The 19,059-nt window shown below is 45.1% G+C and overlaps 1 protein-coding gene across 1 annotated transcript in view; it reads left to right on the forward strand.

Annotated features, from left to right (window-relative positions):
- Positions 1-4,535: 4,535 nt before the first annotated feature.
- Positions 4,536-19,059, forward strand: part of LOC105568126 (protein CBFA2T3) — a 32,993-nt gene continuing 18,469 nt past the window's right edge. Inside the window, exons 1-2 of the mRNA XM_012023534.1 lie at positions 4,536-5,243; positions 17,785-18,212. Coding sequence (XP_011878924.1) covers positions 4,817-5,243; positions 17,785-18,212 — 855 coding nt within the window. The 5' untranslated portion in view covers positions 4,536-4,816. The remainder of the gene's footprint in view (positions 5,244-17,784; positions 18,213-19,059) is intronic.

The raw sequence follows: 19,059 nt of genomic DNA on the forward strand, positions 1-19,059 counted from the left end.
TCGTAAATTAACAAATTGTAACGATGTAAATATCATAAATGAAGCACTTAAGCCTTTCGGACGTAACGTCACTATTTTATCAACCACTGGGCGGACTTTATTCGCTCCCATCATGGCGATATGTGTCATGGGGTATGACGGAAGATCGCAAATAACACTTGCGCATATGCGGCGAGCGATTCACGGACAACTGTAACAACAGAAGAAGGCGTCAATTAAAATTATGGTGACCATCTGTCACAATAAAGACCGACACGTCGCGACCGCGAATTGTTCCGTGCGTAAATCCGCCGAAACTGCGTAGCGCAACCTTTTTTCCATCGTCCGCGCGAAACACGGGGGAGGGGCAGGGGTGGATTGATTGATGAACGACCGTAGAAGAATCGGAGAGCGTTGTTACGTGACCAGAATATGGGCTGTTGACGTTTTTATTGCCCGACAGTAATCACTGGTAGCAGAACAGCGTTTTTGAAATTATTTCTCTGTAATTAGATAATTGGACGATTTAATTAGAATTAAAAGATTTAATTAGTAATTTAGAATAATGCCCGCTTATAAGCAATGCGGCTTAACTTTACACCCTCAGAAAGGCTTTCTGTTACCGAGACAAAAAATATTCTTGACGCATTTATATTTCTCGCAACCTCATTTAGTATAAAAATAAGACAATATCAAAATAAAACCAATAATTCTTATTCTCCTCTATCGAATTAAAAAAGATTGACTTACTATACTGAGACAAGAGTAACTTATATAAATGTAAGTTTATATATTCTTGCGTTTAGAATAAATTTTCCCCCCATCTTGGCATCACGATATTCGACAAAAAACGATATATATTATCACTTTATTCTAGATTATAAACCGCGTTGGCATAAATCGAGGATGATCGTTTTCGATAATCCGAAATTCTCGAAACCGAAATGAATCGGAAGCGAGAAGTTGATTGTATCTTTTTTCCTCGCGAAATTTTGGAATTAAAACTTGTCTGTGCTTGGACAAAGACTTTCTCGTCAAACTTTGTTACGGACTTTTTATCGCATCGGGCCTGCGTCTTACTACTCCGTACTTCGTCGCGAACCTAAACAATTATTCAGTCGACGTAAAAATTACGGGCGGATTTACGTCGAGCAATCAAATTGGACGGTGATAGTTACCTATACGAATTTGTTATTAGCGCCGCACTCTTTATTGTCGTTCGCAAAAATGCAAGGCGCGACTCGTCGGAAACCGAACGGGGCGGCTCGCGCCGAATTTCCCGGCGCAATTACGTGCACGTTAAAACCCGACGGCATTTGGCGATGCAGTTTCGCGCGAAAAATTATAGCGAGTCATCCGTGCGGCCGTTTCTTGGACGCAACGAAGGGCTCGTTTGCATTTCACGTTAATAACGGGACCATGTGGCACCGAAGGCAGCCTGCTGCCAGAGCTGCGCGCGTCAATAAAATAAAATTCCATCCGGCAGGAACGGCGGCGGTGCGCCACGTGGATCTTAAAGATTACTCCCCGTTTCCGCATTCGTGCCATTTAATTTCCCTCCCCGTGTAATTTTGCTCGCGTCGAACCGAAAATATTACGGAGCTCATGCAAATCGCTCGGCCCTAAATCGATTTATACATACGCGACGTTATAAATCGCGGGACGCCCAACTTTTTTCATAAATCAAAGATACGATCGCGCGAATGTCTACCATTCCAATATCATCGATTAAACATTGGCATGCGATCGTTTTATGTAATATTTGTCGTATGATTACGAGATATTTTTGTAATTTTCTTTCAGTCAATTTGATCATATTGATCAAACTTTATTCAACTGATCATACTGAGAAGTTATCAATTTTTTTTTCCTGAAAAAAAGAGAAGGAGGAGAAGGGCGAAAAAAACCGATTTTCGCGTATGCACGCAGAACGTGCCGCGAAAGAGAAAGGTTGATTACTATAATTCAATGTATAGTCAGTAAAAATGGCGCAGCTGTCGGATTGTTCGTTATGATTATTTCATTCAACGAACGCCATTCAATTTCCTTACAGCCATGCCGTTTCCGGTGACATGGTTTTGTCTTCTGGCACCGAATGGCGCGCATGCACCGAATGCAGTACCGATGCACGTGATTTTGTTTGAGATAACATCGCTGTTGCATCCGGTGTAACGTTTCATGCGTACAAGTGTATTAAATCTATTTATTCAGGAAGATCCCTTCATATGCAACTAGAGAGGAAAAACGTAATAAGACAGTAAATAATTGCCTTTAACTCAAAATATATAATATATATATATCTCTCTCTCTGATATGCATTTACTTGGTATAAAATAAAAATATTAAATAAATAAACAAATAAATTCGGTTAATAATTAAAATTAAAGAAATGGCAATAAGAGTCAAGCGCGAGCGATGGTACGCATATATTATAATAAAATGGACATTACAAAATTTATAATAACGTGTGCCTTTCTTTGGCGCAAGAATAAATTAAATAATATTGAAACCAAAGTTAAATTTAAAAGCGGCCGATAAATTACTGTACAACATAATAAATAAGGTGGCCACGAAATAAAATATTAAGTTTACACAATACAATACATGTGTTCTTCATGGAAAATTCATCGCATGTTATGCAAGAACAATTAACGAGCTGAAATTGTGACGGTAATTCGTGGCAAAACTTATTCGTAGATGCGCGCAGTTCCCGCGAAATTATGAAAAAAAAGAAACCAAACGTTCGACTACTTTTAATGCCGGACGTAGCTGTCGGCGCGGAGCACCGCGCTCGTAAAAGTCCCAGCAACGCGATTACCGTAATAAATATGAAACGAGATCTTGCAGCGTAAGCACGGGGTAAGGAAGAGAAGCCGCGAGCGCGCGAGCGGAGGGAAAGAGGCTAAGTACGCTGCGTTGCGTACGCGCGAGACGCGGTGCTGCATTGCTCCGCGGTACCACCTGTCAAGCCGATGTAAATCTTTATACTTAATGTTTACGACTCATTGTGCGTGTTCGCGAGCGGCGAACAAGCGGCAAGAAAAATTGCGCTGAGAAATTAAATATAGCTGTGTGTATTTGGAAAGAGCGCTTACCTCCGGTTGCTCGGAAGTTTAATAGAAAAATCTTGTTCTCCGTTTAATTTCGAATTTGTTTACCGCGCGGGATTCAATGAAGCTATGAAAATCTCAATAATATACAGCACTTAGAACGTCCGCTTACACAACGCTTACGCGAAATTAGTTCGTGGGAATTGCGAAGCTTTCAATAACGTTATTACAGATGTATCGAGTGTACATACTCCGACAAGAAGAGATATTTCAAAGGTGTTTTCCAATAATTTATATACATAATACGCACGCCCGCGGTGGACAGTAAACGACGTTCCAATTTGCTGGGCTAAGATTTATTTCAATACGGGTTTAAGAGATTTCAAGTCCAATTTCAAAATTTTATTTTGTCCTTTGCAACGACGAATTTAACGCCGTCAAGATTTTAATCTTCGAGTTCTCTCTTCTGAAGCTTAACGAAATCAAATTTCCAAACTTGATAAAAATTCTACTCCGGCAAAGAGTGCACGGAGAGAAGTTCTTCTTAAAATCATGTAATCGCGGGACAACACGACACTTTAAAGAATTTTACGAGAGTCATTTTGAAATTTTACCATACATTTTACCAGTAATTGAACTTAGTATGCATTTTACTATTAAACTGTATGGTAAAATTTGAAAAAAAATTCATAACGTTCTTCAAAATGCCACGTTGTCCCGCAACCACGTGATTTTCAGGATAAATTTTAAGAGAAAATTCTCTCCGTGTAGAAATCGTTCGCGATGTGGCGTGCATTCGCTCCGGTCCGGCGAACCCGGGCTTTTCGCGATGGTCCATTTGTAGGCCGCGCGCCGTGCGCGGCCAAAAATGACGGGGCCGCGCGATCAGTTATGGACGGCGGCGTCCGCGGATCCCCAATAATTCCGTGCTCCCGCGCCGTGACGGATCTTTGTTGGTTTGTAAAACTAACGTCCGTACATTCCATTAAAACGGCCATCGGTATGCGCGGCAACGATCCCGTCTCGCCGGGCACGTAGACGAAACATGCGGCCGGCGCGGCGCTCTCATGAAATGGAATCAATCAAATATGAATCGTGTGCACGCGCGATGACGTGCATATAGGCGCCCCCGGTCTCGCCTTGCTCGTTTTTCCGCACGTCGCCGCGCGACCGCGTCTGCCCGAAACCACGTCGGAAGCGTGGCACGTTCTCGCGGAAGTCACGGGTAGAAGAAGCTATTAACTTTCGATTACAATATTTTGATGATTCTTGCGAACCTTTCTTTAAAAAAAAAGGAGAAGAACAGCAAAGTGTCTGTACATTATAACATTTGCGTTTCTTTGTCCTTTTCTATTTCCTTCTCTCCCCTATCTTTTTTTTCGGTTTCTTAATTCTCTCTTTTGAATTCAAAATTTCTCGGACTAGAGTGTTTCTTGTCGTCTTCTTCTTGTTAATTGTCAGTTACAGCCAACCGCACGCGATACTATTTTTCCTACCGGATTACTCACGAGAACCAGTGAGGACGCAGAGGTTTAGCTTAGGTGACTTAAGGGGATGTTGAAGTGATTCCGCACTTTTGGCACCTTTTTGACTTAATCTGAATAATGGGATACTGTCGGTCTGTACACAAAAGCCACATAATTTGTATATTACACAAATGTTTTCGTGAATTGACAGCTCTAGGAGCAAAATGTGCCATTCTGATTGGCTCTCGTAAATAATCCAGTAGGAAAAATGGTGTCGCGTGCCGTTGGCCTCAGTCTCCGTTAACTGTCCCAAGGCCCAACATGAGGGTGCAATTTGCATTGAATTCGTGTCGCCGCCCGCAGGTGAGAAAGCGGCTCGCGAGTATGAAAGTGGAGGGCGGAGTGGCGACGACGACGACGGTCCTCCACAAGGTCAAGGTCAAGGAAGAGACGAAGGAATGCTGCGGCTACCAGCAGGCCTCGCCATCGTCCACGTCGGCGGCGGCCACCGCGACCGTCGCGACGCTCACCGTCTCGGCTGCGACGGCGATCACCACGACCGTCACCAACAGCAACGGCGTTTCCACCGTCAACGCGAATACTTCCGCGACCACCACGGTCGTCGCCGCCGCCGCCGCCGCCACCCCCGCTCTGCAGTCCCCCGGTATTATCTGCCATCCGCCGACGACCGTCTCCAACACCGTGGAATCCTTCCCGGTCGACCTCGACCTCAAGGCCAAGAGTAAGGGTGAGTATCTTTTGCACGCGTAGCTGAGAAAATATCGACTGCGTGACGTTAGCAGAAAGCACAACAATGACTCGACATGCAGGTGCTTCCTCCCTCAGGAGATAGCATCGATCCCCTCGGGGTACGGGGAAGTCGATTATCTCGAAGAAAGGACTTCACCCTTTTAAAATGTATAGAGGAGAGTCCCGTATTATGAGATAGGCTTCTAACGTGGGACAGCAGGTCTTCGACGTCCAAATTCAATCGCAAATCTTTTTCGCAACGATTACACGATCTAACAATCAATTTCCCACTAAACAGATTTCGTTTCAAGAGTAATAAATTCGTGGCGAGTGTGGCGCGGAGAAATGTACGCTGCTTAGTAAAGAAATGAACGAAAAGATCAGAGTTGAAATCCACCGCTAGTTTTTTTTCGGAATTTCCCGAAGGTAAGTGGCAACCACCGAGAATGTCCTGCCACACATACCCCTTTAGGGGGTATAGCCCTCCAGATTGGAGGTTTTCTTCGGTTAGCAGCCTACCGAAGATGAAGTAAAACCAAATGCTCAAAGTATCAGAACGAACTGAATAAAACAGGCTTTATGCTTAATACTCGAGGAAGAAAAAGAGTAATAAATTCACGGCGGAAGCAATAGATGATGCTTGTTAATTTAACAGAAACCTCGCTATCTCATATTAAGAACCTGACGCATAATAGGGGAGGAACTTTCTTTTATTAATATGAGTTTTATAGAGTAGTCTCCCTCCGCTTTTCCAAAGTCTCCCGTCGAGCGTGTCCACTAAACGAGATTCCTCGAGATATAAATATTTCTACCTTCTAAGAAAAACGATCGATCGGTCAGCTCAACCTATTTGCCAATGTGTAAATACCAATTTGTATTGACCTATCGATTCCGTGGTCTAGTTTCGCGTAATGTCATGCCTTGCAAAATGTAAGCTGACGTATTGACAGATCCCTGACGCGTGACGTAGTGGAATTAAGTAGACGGTTGTTTCGCGACACGCGGCCGTGGCGGGAGGCCCTTCGGTCGCATTAAAAAGCGCAAAAATAGAATTGAAATTGAAATACATGAAACCTTGATCGCCGCCATTAACGCGAACGATTGCATTATTATACTTCATGTTTAATTATGACGCAGCGATTCCAAGTATCTCGTTGCGAAGTAGATGCGACGTTCAGAGTTGTTAATATCCTCTTCACTTCCATCACGGTCGGCAATATATTGTAATAACGCGTCGGCGGAGTGACACGTGTCGTTTAAAAATTAACAACGTGGCCACTCTAGTCCATTTCATCTATCGTGCGGTCGTAAAAAACAAATCGCGCGAGTTCGCTATTCTATTAATTCCGGATATCGTTTCCCGGTCGAGAGCGTGTCGACGGTACAGACGGTGCAGGTGGGGCAAGTGCAGTTTATCTAATTTCAGATTCGCATCACGGTACATTATTTTTTTCCCCCTTCCGTCCTTAACGCGGATTTCAATGCTTAGCGCAGCTGTCGGCCGTCACGCTGTCGCTTACAATCTGTCACTCGCCAAGATTGCGCTATGTGACAGCCAATTTTAAATTGCCGACAAAATTATTAAGTTTTTTAATTAAAACCGGTACGGGCGGCGGGAAACGTAAAAATTAATACAATTATAATTGAAGCGGGCGAGACTACTGCGCGCGGCGAAAAAAACGGGCGCAAAGTCTATAAAGCTGAATACTGAAAATGGACGCAACTTTAAAATACGTCATTTCTCTCTCAACATTTTGTCCGTCGTCGCTTTTTTAAACTGATGGGTCGGCTCTAATTTAATCATTCCGTAGGTACTTCAAAGATCCGATCCCGGTCCGCGTAAAGCCGGCGGTTCGCGCAACGGCGCTCTTTCCCGACGAGCGTCGCCCGGAAGTTGACCCCGATCCTCGAAACTGAAAATTAAAAGGAACGACCTCGCCGATGTCCGCGCGAGAGCCCACGCTGTGGGCGCGTCGTACATTAGTTCGGAATATTGCATGGTGGTACCCGTATATCCAGTCCACGCGCGCTCTCGCCTGAATCGTACATTCAGCCCGAGCCGGTTATCTAGACGAGCGGCGAGCCCGCAGCTAACTTGGAAACCGGGGCTCAGGAAAAAAGCCCCTTCTGGCACATCAAAGCCCGTCATCGCGTCCGAGCGCGGGCTCTCTCTCTCTCTCTCCCTCTCTCTCTCTCTCTCTCTCTCTCTCTGTCTGTCTGTCTGTCTTTCTCTCTTTGCTCGTCTCAGAATCGGTTTTGTTGACGTTACATAAAAGGGGTCGAGACGTGTCGCGTTCGTCGCTGATTGATGCGACGAAAAGATCCATCATAAAATACGATAGAAGCCCCCCAACGTGTCACATAAGAGTACGACGATTTCCTACTTAGACGGAAATTAGGAGGAAAACTCTACATTACTCGCTATGTACTTTGATAGTCGATAGGGCTTGACAGTTCTGTACACGTCTATCGCGGTCTTTAGCACGCGTTTAGGTGCACAGAGGCATACACGTGCACGCGTGGATATGTATGCGAAAGCGCAATGCAAGAGATTGCAGAGAGGGAGAGAGAGAGAGAGAGAGATGGAGTGTGCTTCGTGGGGGATGATGGCGAAACTCCTGCGAGCAGTCAGTCAACTTGGTTGGCTGGCCCGGTGTGTGTCGGTTAGGTTCGTGCGCCGCCTGACTGCCTGGTCCAGACGCGATAAGGCACGTCCGACACTTCCACTGGGATTCTGCTCGGGGCTGATATCATATCCGCCCGCGCCGCCGCGCCGGGGCATCCCCGGCGCTACGCCGTTTGAGGTGTATTTCGCGATAGTCACCCGCACACACCGCGTGTGCTTACGGGGCGCGGCTTACGACCTGGGGCTCGTCTCCCCGGCGTGTGTCCGTCGTCCCGTCTTTCGCGCGACCGATCTTCGTAAAACCGAAGGGCCCGCGATACCGTGGCTGTCGATAGAGAAAATAAGCTAGCGATCGCCTCGAGGTCGTCCGACGTTACCTGCGATTAGTTTACAGATGCGTCAACAGCTCTGATACCAGTTAAGCCCTTTCGAAGGCGATACGTTTCTCGCTAATTACACTTGACATCTCTGGAGCTAGCGAAATTATCCCGAGGCAGTCCCGTTTCCATAAACGTTAACTAGGTCATTAATGGCTTTTTTTTACGGTCGCGGTTTCGATAACAGTTGAAATTTATCGAGGCTGAATTAATCCTTTGTCTTTATATATATAATTTTTTTCTTTGGAAAGTGACAGGAAATAAAATTAAACCACAGTTAGCGTTTTTCGATATCTATGGGATAGCAGGTTATCAGGAGAAGAGGGGTTCATCGATAGAAGTCCAGTTATTTTTAATTGAAGTTTTTCGGGGGACGGCCCGTGTACATCTTCTCTCTATCCAAGCCAAAAAAGAAGACATTAAGCATCGCGACGCGTGATTGAGCTTCAAGCGTGCAACCGATCAGACGGGCGCGGTGACCGGGATGAGATCTGAGGGTGACGTTCCCGGCCCCTAAGTGGTACGCTTGTCTGCGAGATGAAATCGAACACATGGAGTCGCGAGAGACGTCGGGATCGAATCGGCGGGGAGGCGGCCTCGCGAAGAAGGATGCGAGAAAAACGGCGGCGGCGGCGGCGGCCGAAGAAAGGGGGAAACTCCGTGCGGGACGAGGGGGGAAAGAGAGCGAAGGAGAATTCGAGAGCGGCAAGACCGTAGGGTAGGGATTGCGATCAAAGCCATCTGTTGCATTGTCCCGGCAATTAGGAGGCGACAGCTGAGTCCCACCGTACTTACTTCCAGCCAGGGACTCTCAGCCGCGTGGAGCACGTGCGCTTTATCGATCTCGCTCTCTTCGTGCCCCGTCGAACGTCGCCCACGAAGACCACCTTGCCCCGTGCGGAACCTGCGTACGGCACGGGTGCGTAAACCCGGATGCTAATCCGGGCGCAGTTGCAGTCAGCAGCTGCGATTAGCGGGCGCGCGTATTCTTCTGTATCTGCATGCGCAGGCAAATACGTCGTCCGTATTGGCGAATGAGATCATTTTCGAACATTTTCGGGACAATTGCGATTAGTTTACTTTAGCGATACGCTTGTTAATTAACGGCGTCGTATTCGTCTTCTTGAGAATAAAGAGTACACGGGGAGAATTTTCTCATAAAATTTCACTCTGAAAATCATGTAATCGTGGGACGTCGCATTTTGAAGACCTTTATGAGAGTTTTTCGAAATTTTACCATACAGTCTACTAGCAAAATGTATACTAAATTACTATAGTAAACCATTGAGGCCCGGTTTTTCATTTTCTGGTTAACTGTTAACCCGAAGTTAGTCGACTCTCCATCCTTTTATATGTTATTATCTGAGAAGAGGCACACAATGTTCTGGTTAACAATTAACCAAAAAATGAGAAACCGGGCCTGAATGGCGACTTAGTATAAATTTTACTAATAGACTGTACGGTGACATTAAAAAAAACTCTCAGAAAGGTTTTCAAACTGCCACGTTGTTCCACGATTACATGATTTATACAGGACAAATTTTAAGAAAAAAATTCTCTCCGTGCATTAAACGTAGATCTTGAAAGTCTGAGATTCTGAAAACTACCCCTACGAAGTCAACGGTCCGTCTTCAACATCTCTAGATATTTAGCTTCAAAGATCCCTTTATATCTGATCACTCTACAACTTGTTCAGAAACGTATCAGGAATTTCTCCTTGGGGCATTTTAAAACTTTACTTATTATATAAAAAAGTAGAGTTTAGAGATAGAGATTTGAAAAGGATAATCTAGTAACAAATGTTACGAAACAAATAGCAACGTAAACTTGCGTAACAATCTTGCAGTACTTCTGTAAAGTCATATGAAGTTCCGTGCAACTGCGAAAACAGGAGTAAGGATCGCTGTAAGCGTTGCTAATTGCGCGAATGGCTTACGTCAGCAACAGTGCGGCGAAAGTAACTGCGGCGAGGGAACGGTTGATTGACGTAACAGTTTGCGGCAAACTTCTTCATCGTTGAGGAATATCTGGCCGTGATGCGTGCCGCGAAGAAATGAAGAGCCTCGGTAAGAAACAATTTGATGCGCGAGCGACATCGGTACGTTAAAGGCGAACGGAAATCCATTTTCATAGCTGAGCGTTCGAGCCTAATCTACAATGTGCTCTTTGCGTCTAGAAACATCCTATTTTGTATAAGCGAATCAAAGCGTTTAAAAACTTTGTCGACAGCGTACAATTGTACAATGTATAATGTGCAATCGTATCAGCGTGCACTAATTTTTTGAACGCGTTTATCAGCTACAAAATAGAAGGTGATAACAACCACTGTGTAACTAGTTTTTCAGAGTGACGTAGAAACTGATTATTAAAACTGGACCTGAGAAACATTACCAGTAATTGACTCTTGTAATCAGTCACTGAGAACGCTACAAGTTACTGATTCAATATCATCAGTTACTGATGCTGCAAATTAGTTTTTTTCCTAATTAGTAAGTTTGTGAAAGTTAATAATCAATTATAATAGTTTTACATTATTGTTACACAAACAACAACAGTAATAAAATACTTGTGTAATATATATACATTGTTATAAAAAATGTTTAACAGAACTGGTGAAAGGGAACTGAATTGGCAACTGGACACTAACTGACTGGATAACTGATCAGCTACAACTGGTGACTGAATTGATGGCTCAACTAGAACTGAAAGTTTTATCAGTTACTGATGAATATAAAACTGAATAAATGACCCGATTTTATATCAGTAACTGGTAAAATTGTTTCAATATACTGGTTGTGCTGTCATCAGTTACAATGATCAGTTATCCATCCAGTTGGTGATCAGTTTTTTTTATCAGTTTTGACGGCATTTTTTCTTAAGGGAGAGCACATTGTAGATTATAAGGCGTTAAAGTCTAATTTCCCTTAAGTCGTAAGTTTTACTGCTCAAGTTTTTTTTGCGTTTGGGTCTTCAAAGCGCTTGAGTCTAACAATAAGTTGCACGATTGCGATTTTTAATGCGATTTCAACCGATTGCACAAACTGGGACAATCACATTTGGCGCCGGAAATGCCGCGGAATGTGAGTTGAAGTATAAAAATTGGAATGCTTCGCGGGCGAGGATTTGCGGATGAAATTGTGCATCATTTGAATATGCAGATATTATCACGGATAACGGATATCTTCGAGCAGAACTGAAAGAAAAGTTTGTCCGCGGCATCGAGCGGCCGTGACGCCTCAGATGCGACGCCGCTCCGGCTTCCGCACGTGAATGCGCGCGTGTGTGTGTATGTGCGCGCATATGGTCCGCAGGGCCAGCCCACATGGGTAAACTTTGATTTTCTACTGCCGACGAAGACAAACGGCGCTTTGCAGAAAAATGGCTCGTGGTTATCCGAAATTTTCTACGGTGTGTGCCACGCTGCCTTTTGCCTAGGTATCGAAATTCTATGACGCCCATGTTGCTTGGGAAAACGCCGCGAGCAATTTAACGATATCCCTTACGTCGAGAACAAATTTTAGGAGCCTCCACAAAATGGACAAAACGCGGAGAACGTACATTAGCGTTTTCGATACCTTTTAAAGGGCCGTGTCTACGGCTATATCTCCCGTCAAAGTTCTCAACCGGAGTCCCACTCGGCCGTCATTATTACGGCAAAAACTGGCGATCAACGTGCGTCTGCCGGGAGATATCGAACGCGGCCGCGGATGCTCGTCACGATCAAAGGAAATTGGCAAAGGAGAGCGTTCCTCCTGATAAGCTTCCGGGGGGACGGAGCGTAGCCGAGATACGGACGAGAGACGAGGACGGAGAACCGCTGCAGGAAGTAACAGCTGGCCGAAGGGATAGCAACATCAGCAACAGCAGCGGCGGCGGCGGTGGCGGCGGTGGAGGCGGTGGAGGTGGCGGTGGTAGCAGCGGCAGTACCATTACCATCACCCAGCTAGATACCTTCTCTCCAGGCTTCTTGCACATACTCGCGCATGGGCATGCACACACACACACACACACACACACGTGCGCGACACGAACGAAAGACGCGCGGCTGCATCGGCGCAGCCGGGAAGATTGCACTCGTCACAGGAGAGTTGAGTGACAGTCGTGTGCAATCACAACGCGACGCTGATTAAACATTCGCGTGTCGCGCACATGCTCTCGCACGCCGGCGGTCTTTAACCTTGGTTACACGGGGAACTTTGACAAACGTGGATATTCGCCAGCGCAGCATCCGTGCTCAATAAGATCCTTCGTCCCTCCCCGCGCGATATATCGCCGCAATCCCCCCACCCCCCCCCGAGCCTCGTACTCTCCACCCATGCAGCACAGAAAGTTAAAATAATGTTGCTGAAACGTTGCGATGTTGAATGTTGAAGTATAAGTATCTTTTCTGCGTTGAGTCCAGGTTAATGTTTGTACATTGATTCTTTATGTTGCTGCAACGTTAAAACAATCTTGAACAAATTATTATTTTTTGACACTCAAATAAATACTTAAAAAATATAATATTTTTGCAACGGTCAGAAATTTTCTGAGCTAAGATTGGATCATTGGTTTAGAGGAATCATCCAATTTCAGCACTTCAGCACAATTTAGCGGACATTGGACGTTTTTGCAATATCTTCTCAACGTTGAATCTACATTTCATAACATTGCAATTGATGCGATATCGCAATGTTGCGACGGAACGTTTCTGAGATGTTGATTCAACATTTGCGTGCTGTATGGGCCACCTTTTCCGCGCGACGCAATTTTTGATGAACTGTACGATCTCGTCGGCCGCCACGGCGGGATTAAAACGGCAATACATCAGATATATGTGACAACCGATATTACAATTATTTACCCGCCGCAGTAACGGAATAATAATACCGCAACATTATACGACGCAATAATCATGTTTGTTAATTACTTCATTACAATCTATTTACATAATTGTATCGTTCATGTATTATTTGCATATTATTATACCGCGCGCATAATTGTAATTATGATTTTATTCGGGCGAGCTCGCTTCTTCCGGCCCGGAGAGGAACCTCGGCGCGCCCGCGGGAGCTCGCGTTCGTCCTGGGGGACGATCAATCTTTGTTTTATCGCGTCGCCCACTTAATCGCCGGCGCATTGAGACATCGCGATTCGAAAATGGATGGATTCTGGATGCCTGCACCCGCATAGATGCCATCGTTGTACCGCGGAGATGCATCGCCACGATTTCGTATCGTAAAGTCATCGTCATTAGCCGGGCCGGCTCGCCCTATCAGCCCGCGTCCGGCTGGTATTTAATCGCCGCGGAAGAGGAACCGACGAAAATTGTCCGCGATTCGATAAATTCGGGCGGGAAACTGGTTGCGAGCGTGTGTAAAGAAAACGCTCGCGGCAGCGTAATTAATTAAATCCGTGTCTGGTATTTTACTTTGACTTGCGCGACTGTCACGCGTAAAGCGACGTCAACGTTAATAAATCGTAAGCGAATAAACATCAGCAGAGAGCGCCCGGCAACATTTATCACATATTTACGGCGTATTACAATCGAATAATATTATCGCAAACGTTACGTCTGAATTTACAGATCGCAATTAAACATTTTGCCCTATCAACCGGCAAATTAATTCGCCGGCCGGTAGCGAAAAAGAAGCGCGTGTGACCAAATCATTAACAAACCGACGAGAGAACAGCCCACGATTTATCGCGCGTTACGAGAAACGAATCCCGCGGTCGAGAGGCCAACGATAATCGCCACGTATAATTGCGATTCTTATCGAAGCGACGATTACTTTTCGCGGGAAATTTTTCTATCGTTTCTATCGCTTTCCCCTTCCCTTCCCCCCTTCCCCCCCGCGGCTGGTACCGGCTATCGCGGAGGTATGCAAACGCTATTTTCGCAAATCGCTACCTCGCAATCTTCCCGCCGGCAGCCCGCGGCGGCAGTTACCGAGACCATCGAGGGGATTTTTCCGTGGGATATCACGGCGGCGCCCCGTGTAACTATCTCGCTGTTGCGCGAGCGGCGGAAGGCGCCTGTGTGTACTCAGGCTCCCCCGTCATATCGCATAAGCCGTGAGGTAGTTTAGTTTGTCGAGAGTTCAGGTACAGGTAATTACCTACTGGCTACCGGCGTCAGGTGGTAGTGACACGGTAGCGTCGACCTCCTCGTCCTCCTCCTTCTTACTTGCGCGCACCATCTTCTCTCCTCTCTTCTCTCTCTCTCTCTCTCTCTCTCTCTCTCTGTTTTAGCGATACTCTTATCTATTCGTGTGTACCACTAATGACAAATCATCACTGACCGTTATACCATATTGTCACTACATGTTAGGGGACTATGCCCTTTTTTGTATTATATATTCTTCGATATTCAAATTGTTCGTTGTACAAAAGTTCTTTCTCACTTGTAAGTATTTTGTATGTACACCGAGAAAAAGGTTTCTTTGGACACAGTTTAATCATCCAATCTATTCTTTATAGCTGAAGATAGTGTACTAATTCAGTCTTTAATTTTCTTCTTCTAATGAAGGGAAAATTCTAATATAGAGGGAGAAAGATGTATGCATATACATTTTTGTCACATGATTTCTATTAAACGATAATGTTGTTTGAATGAAACAACAATATCGTTTAGATTGAAGAGAAGATGCCTTTTGTTTCAAACAAATATCTTATTTCAGACAAAGATATATATTACTTCAAATTCAAACAAATAATTTGTTTGGACCATTCCAAATATCAAATTTGTTTGGATACAACAAAATTTATTAAATAAAAAAAATCGTTTCCTCTGTGTAGCTTATCTAACGCTTTAGGAGACTTGTCCCAGAGCGTGTAATAAATAATGATTCTGATTTTCTCTTGCGTGCGTTCTCTCCTGAACGTACCTCGGTCACGTATTTTGCGCGTACCCACGTAAAAATACTTGGTGACAATCAGCCCCATTAGCTTAATGGGACCGTCCCTCGCGTCGATGGATTGACCGTCTTATCTGACAGCCCTCACGTGCGTTGTAAGCGCAAAGTTCGGCTCCCGGCATTAATTATTCGGCGTCTCATCCGATATTGCTTAAAACCTGAAGGTTAATTATTTCCGCGGGTTAGTTTCGAGAGCCGCGCGAGTTTTCCAGGCGAGCCAATGTAATTGGATGGCAAACAGCAATTTGTAATCTATAAATCCGACAGTTTATGTTAGATTAATTTCTGCATCGACTTGCGAACATGTGTTGGCTTGTAGCTTTACATTGCACGTTTTGCGGGATACCCGCGGCACTTTAATTACGAGCGAGTCGTGCGCCCGTGTGTAAATATTGCGGCTAGTAAAAAGGTTCTTTAATGTGCGAATTTATTATAACGCTTCGTTACACAACCGTCTCATTTCGATAATGTCATTTGCATACTCTAAAGCCAACGGCACACGAGTACTTATGGGCAATCCAGTAGGAAAAATACACTGATAGAATTTTGAAGAATTGTATGAGAGTCCTTTTTAAATTTTGCCATACATTTTACGAGTAGAATGGTAAATATGGTAAATTTCAAAAAGCTCTCATACAATTCTTCGAAACGCCACGTTGTCCCGATTACATGATTTTCAGGTAAGAGAAAATTCTCTCCGCGTACCTCGAGGCATTTCCCATTGTTTAAATAACTTTGCGGACTCTAATATTGTCCCGGGCATTTTTAATTCTTCTATGTCCTATTAACTAATAGTTAATTTCCTTAACTCTCTTCAGCGTTCCAACTTTCACAACATTTGTATAAAATTCGCTTCTTTCACATTTAAAATCCCTCCTCGTTATCTGCTCCTACACACGCTAAACGTATGTAGCTAACAAATGGACGATGAATCGAGATTACGAACCTCGTTTAAATAAGGATATCGAACCTCGTTTATTAGAATTCCGTTTTCGTGGTCGAGCGAGACCCGGGCATAAATAATCTAGCTGAGACTTATGACCGAAAAGAAACCGGCGCGCAGGACGAGGTGGTAAAACGGTGTACGAATTGACATTGTAGATAACAATTATTGGGCTACATCTTGCTCGGACCTAAAGGCGCTCTCTCGTTTGTTTGATTGATATCGTAATGGGCCTATTTAACTCTATAAATAATCTTCGTTCACGTGGCTCGCCTGCGATTCTGCGACAGTAGGTCGATCGATCAGTCGCGATGAAGTGGCTTCGGCGCGTCGAAAGAACTCGCCGGCGACGGGCCGCCCTCCCGCCGGATTTCCCTTCGGTTGTCGATCGACGTTGCGCGAGCCCCGTGACGGGGACTAGGGCGCCTGTAACGCTTCGTTATCGGCGTATACTCGGCATGCCGCGCCGTCGTTCTCGCCACGCATGCCGCAGGCGTTCCACGGGAGATAACGCGCCGCGCGCGCACAGAACGGGGACAAGACAAGGTGGATGACACGGCCCGTAATTGCATGTTATCCGTTGCATCCACGCGCGGGCGTGTCCGCGCGCCCGGGCCCGTGCATACGCGCGCGTGCACGCGCTGCGTTGCGCGCGTGTGCAAGTATGCGCGCAAGTATGCACGCGTGCGTCTGTGCGGAAGAGTGTTTGCGCTACCGGATCCCACGGATCCCACGGCTGCCCGTTCCACGTGTCCCTCGCGCTTGACGTCCCCGCGGACACGCGACACAAAGGACGGCTTGTGGCCGCGCGGCGCGCCGTGCTTTTCCGAGCTTCAACGGATCTCTTTCGGTGTTTCAAATGTAAATAATGCCGCTGCGCCCCGAAACGCCCGTTTCGCACTGCTTTATCGGATCGATCCGCTGTTGGAATCAAGTTGAGCGGTGAAATGGCCTGAGGTCGATTCGGGAAATGGTCCTTGGTCATCAGCCGGGGCATGGCGGTTTTTGTCTTGACGAGACGTGGCAAACTTCTTATCCGCTAATCTCAGATAAGCTTCGCGCAGAGTTTCGATTAAATAGTCAAACGACTTCAAAATATCTTCTACAGTTTACATGATTGGCTCGATATATTGTACATATATGTATGTAATCTTTCAGTACATTTATAATATAATCATAATAAATAAGTATTTTCTGGCTAATTAAACGGTCCTGGAAATAAACGGACAAGTCTAAAAAGTTTTGCACGATTTGACCTCGCACCCACAGAAAAAATTTCCGGATCCATATTTTAATCTTAAATGAAAAATTCTACACTCTAGAATAAAATAACAGTATGTGTCGTCTTTTGTCGAATATCGTGGTGCCAACTTCGCGCGTCGTAAGATGGAGGGAAAATTTATTCTAAACGCAAGAATATATTATGAGTTACTCTTGTCTCAGTATAGTAAGTCAATCTTGTTTAATTCGATAGAGGAGAATAAAAATTATTGATTTTATTTTGATATTGTGTTATTTTTATACTAAACGAGGTTGCGAGCAATATAAATGCGTCAAGAATATTTTTCGTCTCGGTAACAGAAATCCTTTCTGAGGGTGCGGGATATATGAGCTCCGGACTGTGAGCTAATTAGATTTTGAGTGTCAAGTATTCTCGACAGACGAGCTTAAAGGTCCAGAACCGACTCTCGTTGCAGCGTCCTCCGCGGCGCGGGAGAAATCTTCGCGGGAGGAAGCGGTGCAGCCTGAGGCGCACTCGCCCTCCTCTCAGCAGCATCAAAGGATCGGTCAGCAGAAGCAAACGAACGGCCCTCGATCGGAGTACAAAGGCGCGTCCGGTTGCTCCAGGTCTTCTGACAACGACAGCCCTTTGCCCTCGCAATCGCTCAAGCCCGAGCTCGAGGAGGGTGCACCAGGGGCTGCGAATGCCGGGCCCAGGACGACGGACGAGCAGGGCGACGGCGCCGCGCTGGCGAACGGCACCACCGGTGCGTCTAGATGCGTCAGCGGCATCTTCGCCGGACACGGCAAGCTCAAGAGGCTGCTGGGCACCCTGGTGCAATTCGCGACCGACATCTCGGCGGACACGGGCGACACGGTGCGCACGCTGGTGCTCGCGCTTCTGGTAGGTAAACCCCATTTGCAGCGTGGTTTTCATTGTAAATCTTCATTAAATGGAGTAAAGTTTAATCTCAAGTTTAGTGAATCCGATTTGTCTGAATCAACCCCAGCGGAACAATTTTCTATAAATAACTATTGTACAAAAAGAAATTTGCATATCTTCGTTGAAGCATTAATTCTTTTGTAAAAATACCTACGAAATAGTAGTACAAATTACAATGTTCTCAAATCAAGAAATTATTGCCAGTCATGAAAATGTACAACTTTGTGAAAATTAGTACAAAACTTTACTAGTTTTAGGAATTTGAGAAACAACAAAATCTTAAAGAATTAAAACATCTGCTTGCTTGTAGAATATTACAAAAATTGACAAAAGTGTTCCGATTCTAGCATTTTCATGTTGATTTTTATAACACTTTTTAAATTTACGTAGAATTTCTTAGATTCTGGCAGTTATATTTTATAGTTTTGTAGAATTTTGTAGAGATATTTCCTGTAGGGAAATTTGAATCTAATCTCAATCTCAACCTGTAGTCTGATTACGGGCTTCAAGAATGTTGGGTCAGTTCAATGTGTACTAATGTGCGTCACATGATCGGGATTAATGTCAATGGTTTTTATTTGCTTGTTTCATTTACTATTGAGATACTCTAGTGAAATTTATTGGCGCTCGCCACGATTTACGCAGCATGGACCTTCAACGTCAGCTCTTCTAGCAATCGCCGTTAACTTACGTTGCATTACCTCGTTTGCATCTTCGAGTATCCTTTTACGAGCGTGCAAGACCTTTCCGCATTTATCAACTCCTTTAGTGCCCACAATAAGTAATATACGCACACCAGCTGACGGAC

Source organism: Vollenhovia emeryi, unplaced genomic scaffold (assembly GCF_000949405.1).
Source record: "Vollenhovia emeryi isolate VEMERY1.0 unplaced genomic scaffold, V.emery_V1.0 DF939131.1, whole genome shotgun sequence".
Lineage (NCBI taxonomy): Eukaryota > Metazoa > Arthropoda > Insecta > Hymenoptera > Formicidae > Vollenhovia > Vollenhovia emeryi.